A 21,627-nucleotide genomic window follows, 5' to 3' on the forward strand; every position below is an offset into this window, starting at 1 on the left:
CTATTTGAGTGAATTTGTTTCAGGTACCATTTAATTCCATCAGACATTACAGGGATAGTTAGCGAAACTCCAAACCTTCTTTCATTAAGGAATAACACTGTCAAGAACACAATTACACGAGGGATACATTTAAAATATTTATTTAAAATCAAAACCCTATTCTAATGCACATAATATGAATTGTAACTACACTAAAGACAAATAAAATGGCAGCAGCAATGTTTACCAAAATTGTGAACCAAAAACTCCCAACATGATTGCTGTTTGACATTTTATAGAAACTCTTTCCCATTGTGCTACTGCTAAAGGCTAAGCTAATTCTAGCACAACTTAAAATAAAAACCTGTTTTGAGTTTGAGAGAGAGCTCACACCTGCATACCTGTTTGAACAATAGAGCTTCCGCTCAATATAATAGCAGGGTATGCTATTCTTGTCGTGCGAGTTCAGCTGCACTGATAATTTTAGCAAGCTACGGCTAAGTGCCTCCCTTCCCGGTAGCCTTTGAATCAGTGCTATGATTATGTACTGCCTTTCCTGTTTTCGCCTGCTGTGAAGATTATTTTCTAACACCTGACTCTCTGTGCTCATCTTTTATAACATTGTTTCATTATTGTCAAAACTCTCAGAATAACCATTAGCAGAGAGTGGCTTGATGTCCTTTCACTTATTTTCATTCTAAGAGACTGTTTTCTTTTGAACAACAACAATAAATCAGACACACAGTCTCAACCTTCAGGAAACTCTTTAGAAATCAATAACAAATAATGTGAAACCGACCCAATCAGTATCTAGGTTAAATACTGCAAATCTATTCAAGCAAACCTGATTATCACATTGCAGAATAGAATAATATAAACTACATGTTCATTGTATTAATCACACATATGCACTCTCAACTGATTGATGAGCACATGTAACTTTTGAAGGGGACTACCTGGAAACGAAAAACATAATATTCACGACATTCTGCTACCTTCTCACATTCACCCCTTACATCCCCCTTTTTCTCAGTGTGCTCCTCGTTTACTCATAAATACTAAACAAAGGTAATTTGGGAAGGTAGTCTTCTTTTTAGTCTTTCCTTCCTTGCTGTGTTAGAGAAAAAACAGAAGGGCTTTATTAAAGGCTCCCTTGCCATTCAAAGTTTATATTCAGTAAGAATAAAAACAAGACTGTACTGAAAGCTAGAAAGCCTTCAATATAGTCCTCCTTTTCACTTTTCTGCTTGGCTTTAATGTGCATGCATAGCATATTAAACCCTGATCTATTGGGTTTGCCAATACTACTTTTCTTAGTAAAATCAGACTGCATTATACCTGCACTTACAACTTGCCTTTGTCCTCATTAGCATCAATGTCACATGGTAAATTGTGATCACAATCGAGCCCTGTTCCTTTGTCCTCCTGGTTCTTCTTCTCCATTTTCGCCTCAAGCTTTTTTTTCATCCGAAGAAAGGAAAATATGTTTTAAATTTTGATCTGTTTTTATTATATGACTCTTTGTGTTCACCATTCAGTGAGTCCCTATAAGAGTCAAGCTAGTCTGCCAAATAAATCCATTGGTGTGCTTTAAAACCCCTTGTGCTTGGTGAGGCTAGTACAGTTTTGTTTCACCAGTTTACTTTCTCTAAAGCTTTCTTTTTGCGTGTAGAGGCTTGAAGGCCATGGGTCAAAAGTAGCTGCTCATTACAACGAGCTTCAGGAGTGTGGACTGGAACAACGCAGCCAAAGTCGCATTTTCCATCTCCGGAACTTCAATAACTGGATGAAGAGTATTCTCATTGGTAAGAGCACCATTGTCTACTTAAAGATTATTGCATACTTTTAATTATAAATAGGGCTCCTGGTTTTATGACATTTCAGTCTGTATTTATCCATATTTATTTTTTGATAATTTTATCTATAGTTATTCATTATTTTAGTTTTTGCAAACAAAATGAAGCTGAAACTAGTATTTTTTCCACCTTTATTTAACAGATAAATGTTTACTAATACTTGAATGCCTGGCATTTCAATGATATAAACATCCACTGATGATAAATCAGTGCACTTACATGAAAACATGCACATTTTCCTATCAGTCTTGTGCATAGCTACTACTGTTTAAGCTTCATTCCTAAAATCCCTTTGGTTTTTAACTCCCTTCCCCATACAGCTTTTGGCCTTGCAGTCATGACTGACCGCTTTTAGAACCCCTAAAAAACACAACCTAATTTGCATTTTTTCCACATTTAAAAATCAATACAGACTGGAAAATGTATGGTAACTGTCGGTATTTATCTGTAAAAATCAGTTAAAACAGGAAACAATTGAGCTTTAATTGTAAGACATCTAATGTAGATAGTTCTTATTGACATCTTTTCCTAATATGTTCCATGTGCATAAACCGTGTTACGTTGTAAATGTTAAACACAAAGTTTCTGCTTTTCCAAAATCAGTCTTTCTTCATTAGTAAGGCCTCAGGTGGTAGGATTGGTTCCATTTAATGAGTAAAATGCATTTCTTCTAACTGCCAAGTGATTTCCTCATGCTGAACTTCTGTTAGACAGGGTGTTGGCACTGAAGATTGCTCCATTGTTGAAGAAGGTACATTAATATGTGCCCTAGTTACAAGTAATCACCATTGTTGCCATTTTATAAAGTAAATAAAGAAGTGTTCAAATTTGCACAGGAAGCTGGCAAAATAAAGAAAATCAAATCCAGCAAAAGTTTTTCCTGTAACATTAAAGACCTATTTCTTTCACTAGAATTTCTTATTTCTAAGATAAGTCTGTGGAATTCTTTACTAGTTTGCGGGAATTGCCAGACCCAAAAGTGAACATTTTTTCTCTTGTTTTGAATTATGGAAACATATTTATTTTTCATTGTTAACACTCATAAAATTGAACTCTGGTTAACTACTCTGTTTGAGCTTATGGTGAGCCCAGTCTTGTATCTCTTTATGAGCTAAAATAAATATCCATGATTATCATTTAAAGGGCCGAATGAGTAGGGGTCTGTCCCCAGCAGGGGGGGAGGGGGGCAAGAAATCCCACTAGGTCTCCAGGCATTTTTTAAAGGGGGAGTGGCCCCCGTGGCAATGGGCTTATTTCTCCCAGCTGAAAAGTCTTATTCACCTCCTGGGCCCAGATTGGAGGTTCTTACCCCTGGGTGAGGCAGATAAGAAGTCTTTAACTCCAATCTGCTCTGGGGAGAAAGGGACAGAAGGCCCATTAGACACCAGGGAGTCCTTTTAAAAAAAAAAAAAAATTGCTACAAGGTGTGGGGATGGCCTCCCCACCCGTCCACACACCGGGCCTAGCCTCCACCTCCAAAATGGCCCGAACAGTCTTTCTGCCCCCGGGGACTAAAGCATCCCCTTCTTTTTTGGCAAGAAGGGAAATTTTGACTTTGGATGTTTAAATTTTTTTTTTTTATATATCTATATACACATATGGGTAGTAGAGTTGGGCCAAATCCCAATATCGTCCTACTTTTATGCTGAATGGCTGCACTTTTTGGGCTCTGGTCAGCTGCCACCTGGCGACACCTACCAAACCCAAATCTTTCTGAAAACTAGAAATCCGGGGCTGTCTAGGGTGGTATGCCTTGTGTGGACCCCATTAAGTTTTCTTACCCACATTGCTTTGCAAAACTCAAACTTTGCCTAAAATTGCACATTTACCTTGCGTTTCTGTGACGTAAACTTCTGGAATTATTCGGAATCCACAAAACTCCTACCACCCAGCATTCCCCCACTTGTGCCAATAAAAATGCTACCCCACTTGTGTGTATTGGCCTTGGAGGGTCGGAGAAAGGTATTCTAGTCGGCGTTGGTCCCTTGACGTAAGTGTGACTACAGGGCGATGCCCCCGCTCCCACCCCGGGTTAAGAGTTAGCATTCAGAAACCAGGAAAAATCCTGATTTCAGGAATGTAGGTGACAAGTAAGGTCGCTTCATGATGTAATCGTTTCACAGATCACTAAGGAGAAGGATTGACTGCCGGTGACAGTGGATGTAGGGATCTTAGTCCTGAAGAAGGCCACCAACACAGAGTTGTGATTGAGGGGTGGCCGAAACATGAGAGATGGTAGGGTAATAATATCCCATGACCATCATATGTTGTTTTTAACCCTACCTAGGAAACCCAGAATAAATTAGATTTACTTATGAGTGGATACTCCTATGGTAGTTTTAACTATACATTGAATTGTAAATCCCCCTCTAACTGTACTATGATTGATAGGTAAAACAATACCTCCACACTTGCTGAGGGTGACAAAGGGTGTGTAGTGGCAGCCCTATGATGAACCATGGTACTATTATTGGGTGAGGGCACTTTTATCCCATTATAAGGGACTCTAGAAAAAGTAATAATTTCGGGATGTTACCTCTTCAACTTCTTGGCGTATGATTGAGCATGACCTTTGCAGGGCATTGTGGGTAAGAAAACTTTGTGGGATTCATGCGAGTAGGGTGACCAACCGTCCGTAAATTTCACGGACAGTCTGTAATTTCGGCCGTCTGTCCGTTGTCCGTGAAGGATTCTTTAACGGACGCCATTTGTCCGTAATTTTAACCGGGCACCGGTCTTACCACCCTAAAGCCGGCACAGCTTCCACCCACCTCCCTGCTTGACTCCGATGCTGTTGAGGTCAGGTGTAACAGACTCCGATGCAGTACCAAAGCTCAGATACCCAGCAGCATTGGAGAGGCACAGCGGGATGGCACACCTTCAGCCCTTGATGAGCTGTTAAGAGGTGCTTGAAGGTGACTGAGAGGGAGGGGCTGCAGCTTCAGGGGCATCTATTCAGATGCAAACAGCCCTGAATGCGTCATGTCTCTGCAATTTAGAGGGGCCTCACACATTCCCTTTCTGCCCAGGGCCCCAAACATCCTAGAACCGGCCCTGATTACACAGAGGCAGCACGTGGTTCTCTGCACAAAGCTTAATCACTGTCACTAAATTGTAAGCAAACCTAGGTTCTTCAAACATGCAGTCTTTAATGTAATAAAATAAAGAAATGGCACAATCGCACCCACACTGATTAACAAAGTATGGAGGACAATCCGTTAAATCAGTTCTCTTGGAGTATCTCCTTTAAGTACTGTACATCACAGTGGGGGGTGGCAAAACTAACATTTTGGATAGAGAGCCTGTCTTCTTGTTATCTTCTCCAGGAGGGGGTGAGGAGCCCTACCCCACCCTGGAAGAGACCAAGATGATACTAGAATACTGCATGCCCACCCCTGTGCCCACCCTGGTGGATCCTGTTCCCCCCTCCTGTGATGGCTCCTACCCTTCCCTCAGTGATGGCTCCTGTCCCCCCTGTGGTGCATCCTGTCTACGCCCTGGGCGGCTTTTGTCCCAGTCCTGGAAGGGCTCCTGCAGCGAGGGTGAAGTTCTTGATGGGCCTCTGCTCAAAAAGGCTCTGCTCAAAATTCATATGAAAAGGTGGGTAAGTGAGTAAGTGAAGGGATGGGTGGATGGCTGGATGAATTAGTGAAAGGGTGAATGGATGAATGAAAGATTGAATAGATGGATAATGAGAGAGGGTGGGTGGATTGATGAGTGAGTGGAAGGATGGATGAGAGAAAAGATAAATAGCTGGATGAATGGGTGGAAGGGTAGCTGGATGAGTGAAATGATGGCTGGATTGATGAATTGATAAGTGCAAGGGTGAATGGATGGACGGATGAGTGAAAGGGTGGATGTAAGGATGGATGAGAGTGAAAGGGAGGGTATATGGACAAAAGGATGAATAGATGAGTGAAGGAGTGAAAGGATAGATGGATGAGAGAAAGGATGGATGAGCGATAGGGTCAATGGAAGAATTCATGAGTAGATGGATGGATGGAAGGAAGGATGGCTAAGTGAAAAGGTCGATTGAGAGAGAAAGGGAGGATGGAAGGATGACAAAGGGTGGATGGGTGGAAGGATGAGTGACTGGGTGGACGGATGAGTAAGTTAAGGGATGACTGGATCGGTGAAAGGGTAAATGGCTGGATGGATGAGTGAATGGCTGGATGGGTAGAATAGTGGATGGATAAGTGTACAGATGGATAGGGTGGATGGATGGATGAGTGGAAGGATGGATGAAGGGATGAATGAGTGAAATGATAGATGAAGGATACATTATGGATAGGTTTGCAAATGGTTGAATATGTTTGGATATGGCTGGGCTTACTTGTATACTATTGCACGACCTCCTCTGATGTGTCTGTAAAACTTACCTATTGTCCTGAAGTTTTGTCCTGAAGTTTGACCTCCTGTCCTGAATTTGTGTCCTGAATTTTGACCCTTTGTCCTGAATTTTTACACTCACCGTCCTGAATTTGCACCAATGCCAGTTGGTCACCCTACATGCGAGGCATACCACGCTAGACTCCCCTTAGTGTTTAGTTTTCAGTAATGTTTGGGTTTGGTAGGTTTCCCTGGGTTACCGTCGATCCCCGGCAACAAAAAAACGCTGCTACCTCCATTGCCAAATCAGATTTTTAAAAATTTTGTGGCAGGAAATGTTGATGTCTTCACATTGTAGTTTGGGTCCTTTCCTGTTGCTGGCTACCCACACACGTGAGGTACAATATTTTTATCAGAAGACTGAGTGGAAGGAGGTTTGTGGCTCCTTGTTGATTCCAGAACTTTCCACCTCAAAAATGTGAAGAAAATGTGTTTTCTTTAGTCAGAGTTTGAGGTTTGTAAGTGATTCTGGGTAAAACAACCTGGTGAAAGCCACACAAGTCACCCCATCCTGGATTTACCTAGGTGTCCAGTTTGAAAAAATGTACAGATTTGCTAGGTTTCCCTAAGTGCCGGCTTAGCTAAGGCCCACAATCCACAGCTACTCGCTTTGCAAAAACGGGTCTTTTTGAGTGGAGAAATGTGATGTATCCATATTGCGTTTTGGGCCGTTTCCTGTCACAGTAGGCCCACCCACACCGGTGAGGTACCATTTTTATCAGTAGACATCTAGGAGCATAGAATAGTAGTTTACTTATTATTACCAATTGGATTTCGCTGCATTTGTGCCTTACAAATGTAAGCCAATGTATAAGAAAGACATTTTGAAAATGGCCCTCTAAATCATGGGCTCGTACAGGTAACCACAAATTAATAGATGTACAAATACCCACTACTCCTAAACTCCATATCTTGTGCCCATTTCAGAAATACATAGGTTACCATTTTTCACTCCACATATTTGATCATATGAATTGGTCTATACTAAGTACACAATGAAAAACCATTGTGCTATGCAACTCAGTGGTTGGCTCTGGGAACCTCTGGTTCTTGGAGAACCTACAACCCCTTTATATCCCCACAAACAAAAGGGTTTAGCAAAAGTGTTTTTGTAAATCGGTCATTGTGACAAAAAGTTACATGTGAAAACATTGTCACAAATGGCTGTATTTCTTGCTCATTTTCAATATTTCTTTATTTCATCAGTTAGTTTCTTTGGGAAAACCTTGAGGGATCTACACATATGACCACTTGCTGGATGCGGAATGATGTCTTCGTTTCAGAAATACATAGCTTTCTTGGATCACCCATGGGTTTCACACTGGTTTGGACCACAAACTGGAAGTAGGTTGAAAGCACAAAACATTGGAAAAAAGAGCTACCTCTTTGAAAAATGCCTAAACTGTGGTAAAGAAATTAGGTTGTTTGATTCAGCTCTGCATGTTCCTGAAAGGTGGGAAAAGGGTTACTTTAGCACATCAAACCGCTTGATGTCATTTCTATTAAAAGATCCACACTTTTACCCAGAACACTATTTTCTCAAAATGTAGCTATATTTTGGCTATTTCCTCCATTCCCCTCCAGGAAAATTCACAAACCCTGGTTACGTTTCAAATCCCCTGGATGTTGGAAGGAAAGGACGCACATTTGGAGTGAATAGCTTATGTGGACAAAACGTTATGGAGGCCTAAGCACAAACTATCCCAAATAGGCAAAAAAGGGTGCTGGACTGTTACTTGGGGGTTGGGTGGAGGGGTGAAGGCGTAGCAGCGTAAGGGTTAAAGTGTTGTTGAAAGCACAGTGGCACATGGTTGGATAATGTTAAGGGTGACCGCAGATGGCATGTGAGATTGGATGCATGGGTAAAAGCAGATTTTATAGGGGAGGGGGGTCAGGAGAAAGGGGATGAATGAGGAGGTCACATGAATAATGTGTGGAGAAGGGATTTTGGAGCTGGTGGATTGAGGTAAGAAATGGTTGAGAGTACGAATTTGAGATAGAGAACGTTGTGAAAGGAGGTGCTGAGAAAGGGATTGATCGTTGAGTTACAGTCCTCAGAATGTAGGTAAGCAGATTGTAAATGGGTGTTTCATAGATGAGCATATTTTCCGTTCTGTTTCTGATGTCTGAAATATTTTACTATTACTTATTCAGGTATAAGAAGTTTGATTTGAAACCTGTAATTTTTGACTGGAGAGCTATTCTTTAATTTGGTGCCTTCTGTAATTTGTGTGCTTGACGATCTACATTGATAGATCTCTGGCACAGTTGATGCCGGCCATCAACATGTTTTTAACTTGGGTATTCCAGATGGGAAGCCATTGTTTGCCCTGAGATGGTTGAAGTTCTGCCTCACTGTTTGAGAAAAGGACCTTGTCCCATTTTAAATCTGTACTGTCGTAGCTGGTACGCTACATCAGCTGGTTTGATGGTGTAGAAATTCCCATGTTTTTTGATTGCCTGTTCTACTTGTATGCAGAAATTATAATTTCCTCCAACTGGATGGATGCCTAGGTGCGTCCACTAATGAATTAAAAGCTTGGTTGTCCACTACACTCTTTCGGTGTGTTGTAACTGGCGTAAGTTGAAAGGGAAATTGTAGCTCAGGAGGCTTTTTGGCCAATGTGTGGTTTCCTGTCACCTATTCTCTGACATTAATAATCTGAGACATACACAAGACCTTCAGCTGTATCTCTCTCCCAAATATTGACATGCTGCCATTTACATTTCTTTTTTTATAATAACCATTTTTGCTTTCTGTTATCCACAATCTTTTTGTTTTCCTTCCCCCCCCAGAAAGTGGTGCTGATAAACAAGTTTGGGCACTTTGGCTTGAATTACTGAAATTAATTGTATTTTGTTATTCCCAAGTTTATGCCCGTCTCCTCAGAATTCAGCAGAAAGACCTTGTTGCCCTTGCTCTGCTATTCCTCCATTGGTGTGCCAGTGACTAAGTGTGCCAAGTATGGAACTTTGTTTTAGACGTGCAGAGCTATTTTTACAAAACCTCTACCGGATCAATATTTCCTTGTTACTTTTGAAATGAGTTACACTCTAAGCATCACGTAGCGTATTGGTAGTTCAAGCTGTGACACCTCAGTTGACTTTCAGGCTTTTTCGTAATAGACTGGCACTTTGAGCAACTCCCTCCAGAACATTTGCACCATGTTGAGGACCTCCCAGTTTAAGGGAATCCCTTAATAGCGGTCTCTTCTCACTGTGCTCGGTCTGCTGTCATGACTGTTGCCCTTCACAAATCAGCACCAAGATACCTTATTAAATTGAGTATTTGTATTGTATAAAAGTAACAGTAGAACTATATCCTACGTCTTAATGGGCAGAACATTTGCTTGCCATGACATAACTTCAGAACAAACTCCATTCAAATAATCATATATATCCAAAAGTTTACCAAATCAATTACTTCCTGTCATCCCCTGTAAGTATCCCACTTGGCGTGGATTGAGTGACATTTGTTATGCATTGTTGGAAAGCAGCAGCTAAGTTAGCTACTTTTTGGGTCTGGCATTTAAAGCAGCTATAGTTGTTTCTAGACAATTGGTTTCCAAAAAATTCCATTCACGTAGTACATACAGAGTAATGTTTGGTCGGTAAGCTTCATCCATTGGTCTTTTAAATTGTCCTTCACATTTTGCTTCTTTCCACTACTGCATACTGCATGGGGAGTGGGTCACCGTTCTTTTACCTATTAACTTTCTTCAATTTGAGGCTCTTTCCAGAATCTGTGCACATTAACATCCATCTAAAAATAATTCCTTTCTCTTCAGTGACAAAGCTTGTATTTTTTTAGTGTATTTATTTTTTATATAAACTTTAAGCATCAGCTATTTATTTTGGCTGTTGAGACAGGGCTATCCCCTGAAAGGCAAACTGGTATGTTTCTCTGTCCTGAGTGTCTTATTGCTTGTATCTGGTATCCTGACTGTTTGATTTCTGGCCCTGGTGTCACGCTAATCTAATGTGTGCGCAGAAGTCTAGCCCTGTGCTTGATATGGTCTCGATCTTGTCTTGTGACCTAGAGGGACACACCAAGTGTGCTCTCATGAACCTACTGTGGACTACTGTCCCTGTCATGGGTTAGCCTGTAGTGGTGCTGGCAGCATCTTACCCTCTGACAAGCTTACCTGCTTACAGGTGAAATCAGTTCTGACTGCTCATTGTCAGCCTGCCTGGTGCTTTGGGGGCATGCCCGCACTCTCCCATAAATGGTGTAGTGCTGGGAGGCAGTTTCCAAGTGTCTCCTGCCTCGAGCACTGAGCTGAGTTCAGCAGAGCATTTGTTTTGAGTCTACAGGTCTGTGCGAGGGGCAGGCAGCATTTCTGATGCAGCAGATTTCCATCTGGAGTGAAGTGTCCTGGGCCTTTTGGTCTGGCGATGGGCTGGGCACCAGGCCAATGTGCCCATGGTGAAGCTCCCAACAGGGCCTGGTGGTGCTAGGTATATGCAGCTCCTTAGTCGACTGATCACTAATTCAGCTGATACAGTCCTGCACAGGCTCATCTCAACTTTAGCAATGGTAGCCCCCATGGGCTGATGACAAAATTGTTTCCGCTGCTGTAGTGTGTAGTATTGAGCATTATTGTGTAATAAAGTGCTTTATTTTCTAAAAAGACAAGTAACGGGCTAAACATGCTCTTTATTGGGTTGTTGATTACTTGTTAATCTCCGAACTCGAGCACCTGCAAACTACCTCCATTAGAAGTGTTTGACTGTTCCTCCTTGATATACTAAGAGTCCGGTATGAAAAGGCCAAGTTTGCTGAGCCATCGTAGCGTGGACCGCAGAACATCCGAGACAGTCAGCCTCAACCCCAGAGTTGAAGAGAAATAGCCCCTGCTTGCTTCTCTGAATGGGGAGTGACACCTGCACTGTGGGTGCTGCCCAGTAGATGCTGATTTATATTTCTTGCCTACTTTTTTTTAAAGTGTTTAAATGACAAGGTTGCATTATAGCAGCCTGCTATTGGAGTTTTTAATTAGGCGATGATCTCTTCACAAATAAAATTAATAAAAAGAGCGAAAGGCTTCTTTTTTTTAGTTTTTTTTAAAACCTCACTAGTAAAACAGACACATCAGTGAATTTTATTTATTATTATTTTTTATTTTTATGATAGGTGTACAGCAGCCACCCTTTTTTTGTGGCACATATTTCAGAATAAAAAAAAGTCATCGTATCAGCTTGCCATAGCCAGACAGATTGGCCTCACCGGTGTTTGTTGCATGTTGACGTGATTTCAGAATCTAAAGCTCCTTAGTGTTTAATACCAAACTCATGCCGCCATCAAACTGTATTGTGTGGCGTGAGACTGTGAACTCTGTTGCAAGTCTGTTTTATTTGCAAGATAAGCATGGATGTGGTTAATTGATATTTGAGAGCTGACTACCCATCATACTACTTCGATCACAGGAGAGTTTATTGAAAAGGTGCGACAGAGGAAAAGAAGAGATATTACAGTGCTTGATCTCGGATGTGGCAAAGGAGGAGATTTGCTGAAGTGGAGAAAAGGCAGGATTGACAAACTTGTGTGTACAGGTAAGCACATGGCTTTTCACAGATGTTGCTGTTTTTACTTTGCTCTTCTCAGTTGTTCCATAATGTGAGGCATGAGTAAGCCATCACTTTTTTAAATCTCTTTTGTGATACTTTTAGTTTTTTTGTATTCCTGTTATATCTGTACTCCCAGTCAAAGGGCCTGGTGTGTTGAGGCATGATCTGCATCGATATGGGTCTTTCATTGCTGCAATATAAGTAGATGGTTTGAATGTCTACAGCAGAGTTTGTGTGCATTTCTATTACCTTTTCTTCACATGCTGAAATCTCTTTGAAATGGCCCTTGGGTGAGAAGTTAGGCATATGTGGGCGTTTTTTGTGTAACTGCAGATAACTTGGTTTAATCCAGCAAGTGACGATTTAGCTTTTCAGCTTTTTCAGGTCCATAAAATGAGCATTATTGAGTTGGTCATAAACTTATAAACCTCAATTAGGTTTGAACTGGAGACCTTCAGATTACAACCAGATCTATGTAGCAACTGCATATTCTATTAAGGTATTGAAAACTCAATTTTTTGCTTGCAAGAATTGAGTTTTTAAGTCGCCGCTGTCTGGTATGCCAAAGACATCTTGGGGACTTTCAGAAAGTTGACCTGGGAATGCATTTCGCTCGTGACCTGCTATTTGCTTTGTGGTTTGTAACTCAAGTTTTCTGACTTCAGATTTGCTGGTTTCATTTGCTTTAGACTGTGCAGTTGAAGTTCGTACCTCCCCATGCTAAAGATGTTTTTACAGTATTCTTCCATAAACTCCTTTTCTGTAATAAACAGGCTTTTTAAAACTTTAATTTTATCTTGTCACATATGCTGGGCATTCAAGGACTGAGGTCAAATGACAAGCTGTGTTTTCGTGGGAGCCTTGTCATTTTGCTTTCTGCTGACTTCAAAGTGAGAGCGTTTATAGGAAAGAGGAATGCAGTGTACTTTCTTCATGGAGCCTGCTTGTGCCCTTTTTAGGTCGAGCCTGGGCCGAGCATGCACTGCTCTGCGAGCCATGCTGTATTGGAGTATGGAATAGAAGCCCTGCCCACTCTCCGCCCATATTTGTCATTGGCTTGTGCGATTGTCCTTCATAAATGCTGGCTTTTGATTCCTTATTAAGCTTGTTAGTCCCTCCTTAGTACCGCCTTGTCTTCATTTGTAACCTCCCATGAGGACTGGCCCTTTTACTTCGGTTGTTACATGGTACCTCTTCTTTAGTCTATAAGCACTATTTTCTTTTACGAGTTTCTCTTACTGCAGGAGGGTCTCTTGTGCGCAGTTGTAACCACCTGTTTGTTTAACTCGTAGCCAGCTGGGAGCTCTTTAGGGGCAATGGGAGACAGAAGGGGGCAGCTCAGCGATGCCTTCAAGCATTTGCATTGCAATATGACTCGCATTTGCGAGAGTTTAAGCTATTGGCATTGTAAATGACAATGCCTTTTGTTTGTTTTTAAAAACCAAAAACTAAATTAAAGGCATTGTCATTTACAATGTCAATAGCTCAAACTCGCATAAATGCGAGACCTATTGCATTGCAGATGTTTGTTTAAATTTTATTTTGGACATAGCCATCTCAAAAGGTACCATCTGCCCAAAACATTAGCGCACTTTTTTGCAAAATTCCTCTTCTTTGGTGATTCCATTCTATTTGTGAAACTGCACAAAGTACAAAACTGCATTTCAGTCTCAGTGCCAGCCTAACATATGATCATCTTGGGCAATTTACACTGTTTGTGGTCCATTCACTGTCGAGCACAGGATAAGATCTTTTCACACAAAAGAGCCAGACACATTCATTTTGATGTGGAAAGCATGTGCTTTTTATGACCTCTATGGCAACTCATTTTTGAGAGTTGGATAAGTTTAAAGGCAATTTTTAATGAATGCTTTTGTGTGTATTTACCGCCCCGATAATCATGTAGTCCATCTGCACCTGTGCCTTTTTCGTAACACATCCATTACTGGATATAAAATATTCCCTCATTTGTTCTTGCAGGCACTAGGGCATAGGTCTACAAACTGTGGGGTGTGCTCCCCTGGGGAAGGGGGGGGGGGGGGCGCAGCACCCCTTCAGGGGGGGCACGCACTTCACCTTCTATTGTTGCTTCCAGGCGCCACTCGTGTATCTCAGCCCGGGCTGCTGCAGCCCCAGCTGCTAGGGGCTCCGCTGAGAGTGTCTGGAGTCACAGGTATTTAAAGGACAGAGGCGCAACAATTCCGGGGGTGGGGGGACTAATTCTTTCAGCAATAGGAAGAGTGGAGATGCAGGGGCTCTAAGAAGGGGTGAAAAAACAATAAAGACTCGTTAATGCGTAAATGGTCTTTTAAAGACCTGTGAAGTACTTGGGTGCGGCTGTATGTGTACCCGGAAGGCTGTCTCAGCCCGAGCTGACACACACGGCATTAGAGGGGGGTGGGGGGCGAGGGTGCTGAAACCCTTTGAGCCCTATGGGCGTTGCGCACCTGATGTGAAGGCATTTGTATCCCCAGGTCTTAGTCAGAAGCCTCTTTATGGGCAGCACCCTTATCTGGTCAAAATACTCCACTGGGCCCAGCAGCTACCTCATCCCTCTGGTCTTCGCAACTGGTCAAAAGAGTATACCTTTGTTCCAGATTTCTCTTGTCTCTGATCCACACTTTGGGGACCCTCCTGCACCCACAGGGTGTGTCCGAACTGCGACCCTTTGCAAGTCCAAACTGGTCAGACAGGAGGTCCTGTATGGTTTTTCTAAGGCCTTTGACATGGCTGCCGCCACCGATTAAGATACTGTCAATTCTCACATGATGATCAAATCTGTGTCCATAACATATCTCACTGTTGTGTCCTGCCTCGTGTACCCCTTCTCTTCAGCCATGTCTGCGTGGAGGTGAGTGACAAAGTGGTACTACGGATTATCAGTGTTCGGCAATGCAATTAGACCCCACGGCCCTAGCTGCTGTTGAAACTTGCAGGGAGGGCAGAGATTGAAATGGGACGGCTCACAGGGGAGACTGCTCACTGGAGCTTTCCTCGATCCATGTGACGTCTAAAACCGGAAGCATGGCCTTCTGCTGCAACATGTGCTGAGGAGATGGCACCTGGCACCTGTCGCAGCATCACTGTAGCAAACCATAGTCGCACCCACACTGGCACCACGTCAAAGCGGGTGTTGCACACTGTCCAGAATGAGATGCCAACAGATTTTATTCCGGAATCAAAGATACTTCTTTATCTGATATCTTGTTTAGGGGCATGGATGTGGCACAACACCCAGAGCTGAAGACTGGGGAGCTGGGGAGCCAGGGTCAATTCTTGGTGTCTGCTCAACATCTTGGCATTCTGGGCAAATCACCTAATCTCCCTGTGCCTACAAAAAATGAATGTGTGCATGTGTAATGTAAAAGATGCTCCTGTGAAGCGCTCCAATACCTTTGGGTCATGTTGGAAGAAAATGTATTACAAAGTTTTGTGAGCACTCCTGTTTCCAGGTACTGCTCAAGACTGGAAGTGGAGCACAACCTAAGGATGGCAGAAGCAAGAATCCATCCACACATTGACTGTGTCTGTGGAAAAAAGGGCACAACACTCACCTGTGTTTTGGGAGTGTTTTTTACTAATGTATCCTAAATTTTGTGTTTTATGTGAAAAATAAAGCACCGAATGTAATTTTTTTGTGCAAATTTTTTCTTGGAGACTTTTCATTTGAACTTTACAATCAGCACAAGCACTACAAAAACTTCAGTTTACTAAACACTCTTACTTTATTTAATATTACTTGCCCTATACCACCTGGGCTCTGCAGGAAGGAATGGCCATCAATGATGCAGAATACCAGCTTCCAGAACTTTTTTGTCAGATGGTGGTGGCGGTGGGGGGAGGGCTCGACGTGTAAAAAGGTTTAGATGGGGGTGCTCGACCGACAAAAGTTTGAAGACCTCTGCACTAGGGTCATGATTTGTATGGTGCATCAGGCGCAGTGGCACAGGGGCCAAAAGGTTTAGGAAACCCACTGAACACTGATTATTGCTATTTGTTACTACTAAACAAGCAGTCACAAGTGCAGTTGCCTTGCAGGCACTAGGGCCATGGTTTGAATGGTGCTGCAGGTGCTGTGGCACAGGGGCTAAAAGGTTCAGGAAACCCACTAACCACAGATTAGTGCTATGTGTTACTAGTAAACAAGCAGTCACAAGTGCAGTTACTTTGCAGGCACGAGGGTCATGGTTTGAATGGTGCAGCAGGTGCAGTGGCACAGGGGCCAAACGTTCTAGGATGCCCCCCCGAACACCGATTATTGGTATATGTAGAAAGCTGGCTCTTTATGTGATGTATAAAAACATCTGATATACTGTGTAAAGAGTCCAGGGGTTCCCTTATGAGTGGACAGGGGCTTACTATGCAATCCCAAGGTGCTCCGTTAGGGGGTAGTGTGTTCGAGCAGCCTTAGGTTTAACACAGAGGAGTGCAAGACTTTTGCAAATTCACACAATGATTATTAAAGAACACACACAACTCAAGAAGAAGATCCACACCAATTTATAAAACTAGGAAGTATCTTTGTGTTCGCATAAGAGAAAAATCGCTCAGGTAAGTATGTTTTAAAATATGAATTCTTTTCACTGTAAAACGCGGACACATTGCAATTTTTGAGTTCTGCAGTGTTATCCTAGGGAAGGAAGAACAAATTCTGCAACCAGGTATAGTACAGCGACTTACTAGTTCGAGTTGGGGGGTTTGGTGGGCAAGGTTCATCAAGCAGCACCAGCAGGACACCAGCAGTGGCATGAGGGTGGCTGGGTGCAAACCAGAGGCAGGAGCCCAACGCATTTCAATGGAGATTGGTCACTTTGGAAAGAGGCTTCAGTCTCTGGCAAGGAGGCCAGTCGGGCTGAACCAGCAAGTGGGCTCCTGTCGTGTGATGGTTTTGGTCGGGGGGACACCTTTGGTCCTCTTCTCCAAGGGCCAGGGGCGCCAGGTTTAGAGGTGTCCTCGGGCGCCTGGCTTTTCCGTACCAGAGCAGTCTCAGTCGAGGTGGCCTGTGCTGCAGGTAGAGGCTGCAGGCGACATCCGGGAGTCCAGGAGGAGTGAAATCTATATGATGGACCCGTGCGCCGGATAGCCGGGGAACCTAGTTGACACCGTTGGCCCATTTCAACTCGGGCTGGAGGCGACGGATGCAGTGGTTGCTTCAGGTGTCGGGTTTTGGAAGTTTCCGAGGCCTCAAAGTCTTTTCTTTTGGAGTTTCTGCAAGATGCAGGGAACAGTTCCGCTGTTCTTCGGTAGGTCTTTGTCTTTAGTGAAGGCAGGCTGTCCTCCCAGGTTTTGGAGGCACACAGCTGCAGGAAGAGTCGTCTTGGTACAGGTTCGACAGAGGGCAGCAGACAAGTCAGCAGGGCTGGGGCCAAGTCAGGTGCCTTTTTCAGTCTTCTGCTTTTGAGACTCTTCGTGTCCTTCTTGGTAGGTCGTCAGGATCTGCTTCTCTTGTACCAGGGGCTCCGCTAAATAATTAATTTAGAGGTGTTGGGTGAGTGTAGGATAGTAACCAATGGGCTACTGATCCTTGGGGCCACTATGCCTCCTGTTTGACCACTTCCTGTGGAAAGTGGGCATAGACCTGTCCAGAATTCATTCCTAAGTATACCATCATAAAGATGGATACTAATGAAAAATCGTGTCCACCTCTCTGTAGCCAACCTTAGGAGTGGTAATAGCCTGGAGTTGGCACGCCTACCTGACTAGCTAATTTTTCCGCCTTTCCACACCTACCTAATGTTCCTGCCTGTCCAGGTGTCAAGGGGGCTCTGGACAGAGCTGGGGTGGGGAGAAAAGGTGGGCTTCCTCTCCAATGAGGAGAGCCAGATTCACATTCCAAAGGAGGCACCTTCTTTGAGGCTTGCTGGTCCACAGAGGCTAATCAGCAGGTCATCCTGTGCGGGGTGGGGCAGGGGAGGGGTTGTGTTACACACTCTTCCTGTGCAGACTTTTGTTCTGGGTCTCCTGAGAGCAAAGATTCTCACCCTAGGAGGTCAGAACAGTGTCTTGGGTGGCAGGCTGGCAGAAACCAATCAGCAAGTAAACTAGAGGCTGGTAAGTTTTCAGGGGGCACATCTAAGATTCCCTCTGGGTGCATGTATTGATAAATTCAACACTGGAATCAGTGTGGGTTTACTACTACGAGGTGTTTGATACCAAACTTCCATATTTTCAGTGAAGTCATCATGTAGCTGGTAAACTTGTTTTCACTTCTGTCCAGCACGTCTTAAGATGGCTTCCCTGGTCACTAGTACAGACAGTAATAAGACTGACCAGCATGCTTGTATGCCCTCACATGTAATTTTCAGCACCCTACCTTAGACTGTCAGGCCTGCTGTAGGGGTGACTTACAAATATTACATGTAGTGTGGGGAACATGGCATATAGGGATGTGTGACATGTTGTGTTTTCACTTTTGTTTGCACCAAGACAAGCAGCTGCAATGACAGTCGTGAATGCGCTTGGTGAGGGGTCCATTAGGGTGGCACAATTCGTGCTGCTGCCCTTAGGGACCCTCTTTAGTACCTCAGGCCCTAGGTAGCAGGGATACAACTTACTAGGGACTTACAAAGTGTGCTAATGGCATTGCCAATTGGGGGAGTGTGAGCAAGTGCCTCTATTGACATGTTTATCCCCCACTTTTTGCCTGGGTTTTATGTAGTATTCGATTGTAGTGCACAGGGTCCCTTCAAACCAGGTCCCCTGTGCCAGTGCCGCTTCCAGTGCCACTGCTTGTGCAGGTAAGGGCTATGGGGCCGGGTAAAGTTTCCCTCGTCGTCTGTCGAAATTCCCCCCCACTGCTTTTACCTGCATGAGCTGCGGCTGGCTGCTTCTCTAAAAAAATCCACAATTGGCTCTGTAACCCCCTAGTACAAGGTACCTGGGTACCAACGGCATGGAGACTAAAGAGGGTCCCCTAAGGACTCCTCACCTAGCCATGCAGACTGCCACTGCAGCATACATGGCTTGGTGCAGACAAAGACAATGAAGTCCACTTGACACCCTGTCTGTGTGCCATGCCGCCTAGCACTGCCTAAGATATAGGTAAGTCATCCCTCTAGCAGGCCTTACCATCCCTGAGGCAGGGTGCACTATTTCTAAGGTGAGGGCAGATATACTTGAGCAGATACGCCCCTACAGTATTGGAGTCCATTGGTTGATATTGTAAGTGCCAGGGATGCCATAGAGAGTACATGGGCTGGGAACTCAACAACTCGAGATCCACAGCACCATGATGGCTTCACTGAAACCAAGAATGTTTGGTACCAAACTACTCCTCTCAATAAATCCCCACTGATGCAAGTGTAGGATTTATTGTACCAAGTACCCAGTGGGCACCTCCTGAGGTGCCCCCTGAAAACCTGTCAACCCTGGTGTAGTCTTTGACCGGCTGTAGCCAGCCAGCCACCACCAGACATGTTTCTGGACCGCTAGGGTTGAGAGCCCCTGCTCTCCGGGAACAGAAACAATGCACATCATGGGCAGATGTTTCACACCTCCTCCCCTAGGATGGGCCAGTGCTCGAAGGGGAAGCTTCAATGGCATGCTGCCTTTGTAATGCAACCCCCAGCCTCTGCTGCTAGCAGCAGATGGCAGTCCCAGGTTTACATCCCCACTTTGGGTGGGAAACTAAGGACGGCTAGGAGGTGTACCCACATTTGCCAACTCCACCCCTCGAGTGGAGGAGACTGGGTTAAGCATACTTTCCAGTCCGATCCAACTTGAAGATGAGGGGATCCCTCCAATCAGGGCTATACGTATGCCCCCTCCCACAGGAGGGTGGCATTATAGAGGGTGTCGTCACCCCAGGTGAGGTGCCCATTGGCCCTACCTATTGCTTCCCTAAAACGCCCCCTAAATCTAGTATTTAGGAGGCTCCCTCAGGCCCTGAAATCAGATCTGCAACGACCAAAGAAGAAAGAAGGCGACCCTACAGAGAAGCCTGAAGACCACTGCTTTGGCCCTGTCTTGCAGTAAGCAACCTCTGAAACGCTGGGAGGAATGCTGCCTTTGAAAAAGGCTCACATCTCCCATAGATAGTCGACCTGTCCAAAAGATCCTAACTCCAAGGACTCTGTATCCCGGCGGATCTGCGATGCCTACACCACTCTGCACCCGACTCCTACAGCCCGAGTCTGAGTGGCCCACTGACACAGTGAAGTCTCCTCAGCATTCCTAACCTCAAGTCCAGCGTTGGCTGACTGCTTCTGACCTCCACGTAGACGCCTGCAACCTGAATCCAAAGGCTCCCCCTGGCCGTGACCACGTTCCGGTAAGAAGACTCTGACATCGAAAGGCACCCCTGCACGCGAAGCCTCAGGGCCTTGATGAGCTGAACCGATGGTGCCCTACATCTCTACTTCCCTCTGCTGTAGTTGGTGTTCTTACTGCGACCTACTGTGTGACGTCTGCAGCCTGTTTGTCAAAAGAAGAAACTCCATTGAAAAACATTGGGCGCCCTACGCTGATTTGGCACTGTGCACCTGGCCGCCCCTGTTCTGCTGGTGTGCTGCTGGTGGTGTAATTGTTTCTGCTTTGTGTCCCCGCCCCTCCCCCCTCTTGTGCTTGTGGTGACCCCCTAAGTTTGGCCTCTGCAACCGATTTACCTACCTGCAAGTAGTGTGGCTTCGAGCATCCCCTGTCTCCATTGAAACGCATTGGGCCGAACTCTTATTCTGACCTTTGCACCCGGCCACCCCTGTGCCGCTGGTGGTGCAGTTTTAGCACTCATCTTACCCACTGCTGGCCTTTGGTTCTGAAGACTGGAACTGCAAGTTGCGTACATACTTGTTTAACCGCATAATTATTTTTCCTCCATGGGATAACATTGAACCGTTCAGAAATTGCACTAAGTGTTGCCTTTTGAAAGTGAAAAGTATTTTTAATTGAAGATGTGCTTACCTTATTGCGAAGATCTTGGTCTTAAAATAAAATACATTATTTTTCTAAAATCGTGTGGATCTCGTTCTTGAGTCGTGTACCAGTTATTGATAATCTGTGTGCAATAAATGTCTTACACTCCTCTGTGTTAGACCTAAGACTGCTCCACCACACTTCCACAAATAGAGCATTTTGGGTTTACATTGAGTCCTGTACACTTCAGGGGGAATCTCTGGACTCTGAGCACTGTGTAACCACCTAGTGGTATACTATATTCCGAGCCAGCTGCCTACAGAGAGCAATTGTACAGTTTTGGGAATGAGCTCTGGATCTGATCAGCAGAAACCCAGTGCACTTTCAGTCGAAATCACATAATTTACCAGGCAAAAAGTGGGGGTGACCAAGTCAAGAAGCATTTGCAATGCAAGGGTCTTGTATTACTGAAAGTTTGAGCTAATGGAGTTGCAAATAATAATGTTTAAAAAAAAAAAAATTTTAGAAATTATCACAGCAGTAGCATAAGTAAGGTTGCAGAACCTTATGTTGCCAATATAGGTCCCTTTACAACTCCAAAGGAACGAAATCACAAAAATGGAAAGGAACGTCTTAGAGTAATGTCCATATCAACAATGTATTATTGTATTTCTTCAGCAAACAGTCAGCAGGCCAAGTTCCAATAAAATATTCCAATTTTTCATTCCAAAATTATTGCAGATGAATCAATATGTCACATATTCATGAAGTCTTTTCAGCCTACGCGTTTCGTCCTATACCGGACGTCATCAGGGCTCTTTATTCAAATATTACAACCAGTGTTGATAGATTTCAGTCTTAATAATTATTCAGTTGGTTTCTTCTTGTACTCCATTCAATTAATTCTAAATGATGAACAATTCTAATTATATATATTAATCTTTAATTATTCGGTCCACCTCTTCTGGCTCTCCAGACAATTCTA

The 21,627-nt window shown here is 43.9% G+C and overlaps 1 protein-coding gene across 1 annotated transcript in view; it reads left to right on the forward strand.

Annotated features, from left to right (window-relative positions):
• RNMT (RNA guanine-7 methyltransferase) overlaps positions 1-21,627 on the forward strand; it is a 161,238-nt gene that overhangs the window by 34,288 nt on the left and 105,323 nt on the right. The window contains exons 3-4 of the mRNA XM_085605877.1: positions 1,652-1,784; positions 11,652-11,777. Of these exons, the coding sequence (XP_085462003.1) occupies positions 1,652-1,784; positions 11,652-11,777 (259 nt within the window). The remainder of the gene's footprint in view (positions 1-1,651; positions 1,785-11,651; positions 11,778-21,627) is intronic.

The sequence above is a fragment of the Triturus cristatus genome, chromosome 5_1 (assembly GCF_964204655.1).
Source record: "Triturus cristatus chromosome 5_1, aTriCri1.1, whole genome shotgun sequence".
NCBI classification, from domain to species: Eukaryota; Metazoa; Chordata; class Amphibia; order Caudata; family Salamandridae; genus Triturus; species Triturus cristatus.